Source organism: Aplysia californica, unplaced genomic scaffold (genome assembly GCF_000002075.1).
Source record: "Aplysia californica isolate F4 #8 unplaced genomic scaffold, AplCal3.0 scaffold00008, whole genome shotgun sequence".
Classification (NCBI taxonomy): domain Eukaryota; kingdom Metazoa; phylum Mollusca; class Gastropoda; order Aplysiida; family Aplysiidae; genus Aplysia; species Aplysia californica.
In genome coordinates, this window is record NW_004797278.1 from 2,094,960 (window position 1) to 2,102,375 (window position 7,416).

The window sequence follows — 7,416 nt, forward strand, 5'->3', positions numbered from 1 at the left end:
AACACATGGGTCGCCACCACTCGGAGAACAAGCAACGCTTCTGTCAGAAGTTCATGCTGACGTCCATTGTTACTTTGTTACAGACTGGGTGTCCACTCATCTCACTTACGGTTTGTGTATGGGTTCTGGGTGGGGCTTATGGGTTATGAGGGATCACATGCTTCCCTCACCAGCACCCAAAAATTAATTTTCTTACCTATTGGTCAACAGTGGGATAGGCCTACGCAACATGATCGGTTGGAGGGACTACCTAACAACGACAGGTTTTTAGATTATGACGGCTCGCCCACAACGCCAGGGGCCAATGCACAATTTATGCAGAGATGCCAACCAGTACGATTTTTGGCCGAAAATACGCGAATACGACTTTTCATGAAAAAATACGCATCCTGGAATGCGAAAACTACGAGATTCAGCTTGGGCGAGTAAACCAAATTATCTCAGGTCCCATCTTTTGTCAAAATAGTATCCGTATCGCAGAACTGGAATATTTGAAAACCAAGTCCGATGTGGTCAGTAAGTTCATTTTTGCCGGTCGCGATCATGATATTATATTCATTCAGCTTTTCCCCGTCTGGAGAGTACGTTTCACTTTCACGCGAAAAGGCAGCTATGGCGGCAGGCGGAAGCGTATGTGACACCGAAGCTCGATCGGGAAAATCAAGATCTACTTTCGCTTTCGTTACCACCGAGAAGTTTGCCAGCAGTTGTCTGATAACGCAACATTTGTGGCATGCAGGTTGTGCAGTATAAACACAATGTCGCCGTGCAAATAAAATATAATAAATACTCTGACTCGTCGCTGTGCTGTCACTTGTGGAAAAAAAAAAGAAAAGAAAATACAACTGTCGTCAGATTTTTAGATTCGTCTGGCTCGCCATCGTGACCGCTGACCGGTCACTGACCCTGCGTGCATTCGCGTCACAAATAAATGCGGCATCGTGTGAGAAAACACCTTGTTTGGTGGGAGTAACGGCGTTGCGAAGTATAGGACTACGGAATAGGGGAGGAGATTATTGATTTTTTTTTTGGTGGGTGTAAGATACTATCGGGGGTTTAAGGCAACACCAGAGGACAAAAACTTGGAAGCAATTTTCAGAATTTTGATTAGAGCTTTCTGCAAAGCGCGCGTTGATGCAGGCCATGTGCGGAATCGGGACCCCTCATACTTAAGCAAGTCTGTGTTATTGAAATAAAGTGTTCGCGTTTCATTGGATGGGTGATTGTAAATTATACCTACTTCAACTACTTGGATGGGTGATAGTAAATTATACCTACTTCAACTACTTGGATGGGTGATAGTAAATTATACCTACTTCAACTGCTTGGATGGGTGATAGTAAATTATACCTACAGTGTATGTTGTAGCTTTCTGTTCAAGACTGGCAGATTTTCAGTGTCACTGCATCTTGCCCTACCACAGTTTTTACAACTCTCACAGTGCATGGGTCTACTTGAGCCATTCAAGTTATTGCTTTTCTCTGAGTTTGAGCAATAATTTGAGTCTGTCAGTTCATAATATGAATCATGACACCCAGACTGGTTCTTGATAGTCGAAATTCTTGTTCTAGGCCCTTCCGAACTCTCAAAGCAGGATTTATTTTTTATATAATAATGAGAGGAAAATATTTAATAGACTGAAATACTTAAGTCAAACAAGACCCCAGTACGACACTGAACACTGACATGTTATTGACTGGATACATGTATATTGTACGCGTGTGTGCTCCCTTTTTTGAGCTGGTGAGCTAGTAATTTTTTTTCGGGAAATATTGCTGGACACCCTGAACATTTTAGTATTACTGGTTGTTCGGTCGGTCGTGGGGAATACACATTTTCACCTGAAAATACACATTTTCATATTTCCCAATACTCATTTCGGTTTTCTGTGGTTGGCATCTCTGATTTATGACAAAACGTAATGGAGTCACTAAGGTGGCTGTCTAAGACAGGTGTTATTGCTTGGTGTGATAAGGGTTGTGTGTTGAAATATGGTGGCCGCGGCCGCGTTTGACAGGTGCCCGTTTTACACAGTTAAATTATATAGAAAAAACGCAAGGGGGGGAAATGGAAAGTGTCCGTTTGTACAGGTGGCTGTCTTAACTAGGTGGCCATCAGGGCAGGTTCGACTGTATATACATGTGTCTATTAGCATGGGCATTACATACATGACCTATGGGAAGAAAATTTAATCAGGCAAATTTCTGAAAATTATAATTACATTTGTACTGTACTTTAAAAGAATGTTTATGAAAATTGAAATGAATTTATGTCAGAATCAACTATTCTTCAGAATTTACTTTACTTATTGCATATTGTTGTTTCTTTGATCAGGGGCTGTGACGAGTCTGCGAGAGGCTGGACAGACAGAAGTTGCAGTTGATTCATGTGGTGATGCGGAAGGTAAATTCTTAGCAGTTATAATTATGAGTTTGTAAAATGTATGGTATCATGGGAAAGGGGGGGGGGGCGGCTGAAATAAGGAGTTATTGTAAAGTCATGTGAGCCTTCAGAGGAATACATGACTTAAGTTAATCAATTTTACCTCAGTCTGAAATTGTGTTGATGGGAGCATAATGTATTTACATTAATTTTTTTTAGTCTGTCACCACAATTCTGTCGAAATTGAATTTAGTTAGCTAAATTTTTTATAGACTTTGAAAAAAAAAAAGATTTGGTGAAATATCGTAAACATCTTTGAATAGAATGCTACAGTGTCTATCATTTCCTTTAACTCACTCAATCCTGATAGTTTTTCCCGAAAATACACCCAGCAACCGGTCATTTTGGCACTTATGTAAGGGCCCACTAGTAACATCCAATTGCTTTGAAATTTGACACAAAGTACAACTTAAGATGGAATTTTACACATACTAAATTTGAAGTATGTAGCTATAGTAGTTTTGTTTTGGGGTGTTGTACAAATTTGGCATTGGGGGGGGGGGTTCATGGCGGAATGAGCAAAGAGCAAGCCTACATTGTTATTCAAATATGCTTATGGGTGTCTATATTTTGTGTGTCATGTATAATAAAGACTGTTGAGTACTTTTATGAATAAAAAAATGTATGTGTGAGAAAGGCAGAGAGAATTGATTTCGAGACGTGCTCAGCTGATCAGTGTGAACAAACGTGCTGAAAATAAAAACCACAATTTCTCTGTGTGTAATAGCAGCAGAAACAAAATTCCATCACCCCTCTAGGCAGAATTGGCCGGGAGAAAAAATAAAATTACCTTATATTAAAATTGAAGATGTTTTCCAAAATGTAATAACTAGTATACAGAACAAAACTATAGGACCGGGTTATCTCGGTCGTGGGATTGAACACAGCCCGAGAGCTGACAGAGATGGGTCACGGGATTGAGTGAGTTAATGCTGTACTTGAATGACTTTTGCAATTTAATACTTTTTCTTTTTCAAACATGGTAGCTGCTGCTGAAGGCTGCACTCTCTCACTGTTCTCATTTGATGAACTTAAACAAGAGGATAAGAGACAGACTGCTGTGAATGTCAATGTCTTTACTGCAGGAGCTGATGACATGTAAGTCTAATACATTTTCTTGTTCCTGAAATTTTCTGATTTTTTAAATGTAGTATAGCTGTCTTCACCTCCTACTTTACAGCAAGATATGACAAACATATAAATATTCTCTTACTGTCATATTCATGGCTGATAACTATCTATATAAAAATTGAACATAAATAAAGATGTATTAAAAGTAAGTATAAACGTATTGTACTACTTTCTCATCTTAGCTCCCTCACTTCATCAACAAATCAATGATATACTTCTTTTTCTATCATTTTTCTTGCAATAGATGTGTCCTACACTTAATCATACTTTAACGTTTTAGCTTCCACTGTGCTGTATTTCCTTTACTACCCTCCCATGTTGTTCATAAAGAATCTTTCACTATATATACGCAAATATACTTTTTTAAAAATGTTTTTTTTCTTCAGAGCCAATGCTGATGCTTCATGGTCAAAAGGCGTTGCGCTGGCTGAGGGCCAGAATTTTGCTCGCCGCCTGAAAGAAAACCCTGCCAATAAAATGACTCCTACTATCTTCTGTGAGGAAGTGGTGAAAAATCTGGGGTCAATCCCCAATGTCAAGATAACCATCCAGTTAGTGCAAAGTTTCATAACTCACTTTGTAAATAATCATTTTCTGTTAAACAGAGTTTTGATTTGGATGCTGAAGTCCTGAATGTCTTATCTACATTTAATTGTTGAATTTGTATTAATGACTAAAACAGATGTAGTAAATAATAAGTGACATATTCAAGAGGCGTCAAATAAATATTAAATCTCATTTCCCTTGCCTTCATGAATAGATTGGGGACTTGTCCTTACAAGATCTTTATGAACTAACCTTTATTGATCTCCTTTCAGAAACTGAGTGCCAGCCAAAAAGCTGGCTGTGTTTGTACTTTTGTAGTAGGCTTCGTTCAATGCAGTCCCTGTCTAATATTTTGAAATGCTACATTTCCCTTAAACTAATGTTCACATAGCTCTAGTTTTGTACGTGGCTGTCTTTCTGTAACACATTCTGGAAACTGTCCCTGATTGTACTGCTGTATTAGTTTTGAGCAATTTTGGAAATGAACGGTTTTAACTCAGATTAAATCACAAGGGAATCCTGAAATTTGAGAAGTATTTATCAATTTTGCAGCTTTTTGGTTGACATCACATGGTAGAAATGTTTAATTATGTTTCAGCTGGGAGAGGCAAATATTTTTCAGTGGTAGCTTTATTGCACTCTTTCATGTCTAAATGATAATGCATTGTAAATTGATATGACCCTTATTTTATCATTTTCAGTGGCAAAGAGTGGGCTGAGTCAAAGAAAATGGGAGCCTTTTTGTCTGTATCTCAAGGTTCGGCTGAGCCTCTGAAATTTTTAGAGATAGACTATGATGGCGGAAAGTCTGGAGACCCACCTGTTGTCTTTGTTGGGAAAGGAATCACCTTTGACAGGTACCATGAGGCTACAATCTATATTAAGCAATGGTGTCACTGAAATTGAACTTTTAATTGTGTAGATTTGTTTTTCATTATGCTGCACTGGTTTTATCCTTTTTTACTTTGGCTATGAGTAAGTTTAAAATAAATGAACGTTTTTTTAAAGCGTTGATGATTTTGTATTGTAAAGCTCTTATCTCGAATGATAGACAGTGCACACCATTCATTAATACAAATGTCATTGCTTTTGGGAGCTTATTATGAATTTCATTCTCTTTTTCGTTCTGTAAGTACCAGATGTTTTTGGAAACTATAGAACTGCATGCATTCATTTTGCAGTTTGACCATTTAGAGCAAGGTCAAAGTTTAGATTGAACTGTGAAATTTAATGTGTTCAAAACCTGATATTGTGGGGTGTGATATGCTCTGTGTGTGGATGTTACCTGCTCAATGAGTATTTATGTGTTTGTTTATAATGTGTTTTGAATGTGTAGATGTGTGAATCTGCTCGTTTGAGGCGGGTCCCAGGTGGCGGATAGGGAACGGCCACTGTAATGGAGGTTTGCTGTGAATATGTTGAATAAGCCGCCCCGGACCAACTGTCGATGCTCTTACCAGGATGGGGTGAGGTGGTAGGTGGTGCTACCACGTCATTAAATGCCTTAGGAGTCCTCTGACGGAAGCATCATGCGGAAAAGGACCGCATTAAATCCTGGCTACGGATGGAATCCGGTAACAATTCCTCCCTGTGCTCCCAGGGTAGGTCCTTGGACCTGGAGCTGGAGTGCTGAAATCGGAGGTTTTGGGCCGCAAGGCGCACTCTAGAGAACCACAATACCACGTAATACTGCAATAAATGACACTTGAAGTAGGAGTTTTGTTTATTTCACATATTTACTGAATTATTCAGTTTGTTCGCTGCTCAAGTCATTTAAAGTTTGTTTCCTGTGTAGATAGACAAAATCTAGCCTCTGTTATGGTGTATTTATTTCTTAAATTGCTTGTCTTCTAGTGGTGGTATCTCTATCAAGCCGTCTGCTGAGATGGACAAGATGAGGGCAGACATGGGAGGGGCAGCCTGTGTGGTCAGCAGTATACAAGCTGCTGCCTCTTTGGCTATTCCTATCAACGTGAAGGGTAAGCACATAATGGCTTGCTTCAATGCTTGTCTGATATTTACGACTTCTGTTATGCTTCTGTATACCTAAATTTAGTTGTCTGTAAGTTAAAGTAATTCAGGGCGTTCCGTTAGCTCAGTTGGTATCATGCATTCTTGAATTGGGATCATTTTGTGAAGTTTTCAAGGCTCTCAACCGATTTGGTTCGATTCTGTCAGAGACGGACTTTAAATTCGGAGGCCTGGCGTCTTGAATAACCTAATAGTGTTGATAGAGAGGTTACACCCATACACTTACTTACTAAGATGAGTACAGTTTGGCTGCTTGTTTGTTTTTATTAGCCAGTATAATCAATTTTCTTCTATCTGTCAGCAGTTTAATTCATCAAGACAGTCTAATTTTTTTTGCTTATTCAGAGCCATTTTCTTCTCTAAAACAGGTCTTGTACCTCTTTGCGAGAATATGCCAGGCGGAAAAGCTACTAAACCTGGTGATGTGGTGACTGCAATGAATGGAAAAACAATTCAGGTGAGGTGTAGATTTCATTTCTATTGTTTGTATAAAGTTATTGAAAGAGCCTAGCAGGTATTGTTGAAATAATGTTGCCTTGGCTGCAAGATTATTTATTGTCTGCCTTTGGTTCTAACATATTTTTTCAGAATCAACCTGAAAACTTTTTTTTTTAAATTCTTTACCAAGACATCTTTGCCTTTCTCTTTTACCAGCTTTCTGATTGTAGCTCTTTGTTTTGTTTGCCAGAGTACAGAATTTCCCCGTTCTTTTTGGTTATCACTTGAGTAAACGAGTTTCTATGTATGTGGTTAACAATATAGGTTTTTGGATGTGCTGCATTAGCATACTGTTTGATACCAGTTATTAGATTTGAATGAGAAGAATATTTGATTTTGTATACAGGGTCTTCTTTTGCTCCAGTTTGTTACCTTTATGGATAGAAATCCTTTTCGTTGTGGTAGCGTTGTCGTATATTCATACAAGTCTTCCTTTCATTTCTCTTCAGGTCGACAATACAGATGCTGAAGGCAGATTGATCCTGGCCGATGCGTTGTGCTATGCTGAAACATTCAATCCACGTCTAATTCTTGATATTGCAACTTTAACAGGTAGATAAATTTCATAAAAATGCACAGTTTCATTGTTAATGGGGTTTTTTTTAAAAAGATTCTTTGCTGTTTAATTTTATCAAAGAGAACTTGAAAAGAAGAGCTATTTGCTGACAAAAGAGTAAGCTTTTGTGTAAAAATTTGTCTTCTTCTGTGGGAGTGCCAGTTCTCTTTAATTGACTCCTTATCTCTGGCAAGCCGCTCCCAGCTGCTCAC

At 38.5% G+C, this 7,416-nt stretch overlaps 1 protein-coding gene across 1 annotated transcript in view; it reads left to right on the forward strand.

Annotated features, from left to right (window-relative positions):
• The window catches only part of LOC101856995 (cytosol aminopeptidase), a gene marked incomplete in the record, with an annotated part of 30,864 nt that overhangs the window by 18,624 nt on the left and 4,824 nt on the right, over window positions 1-7,416 (forward strand). Inside the window, 7 exon segments of the mRNA XM_035969693.1 lie at window positions 2,335-2,403; window positions 3,429-3,540; window positions 3,960-4,124; window positions 4,821-4,976; window positions 5,974-6,098; window positions 6,519-6,607; window positions 7,098-7,200. Of these exon segments, the coding sequence (XP_035825586.1) occupies window positions 2,335-2,403; window positions 3,429-3,540; window positions 3,960-4,124; window positions 4,821-4,976; window positions 5,974-6,098; window positions 6,519-6,607; window positions 7,098-7,200 (819 nt within the window).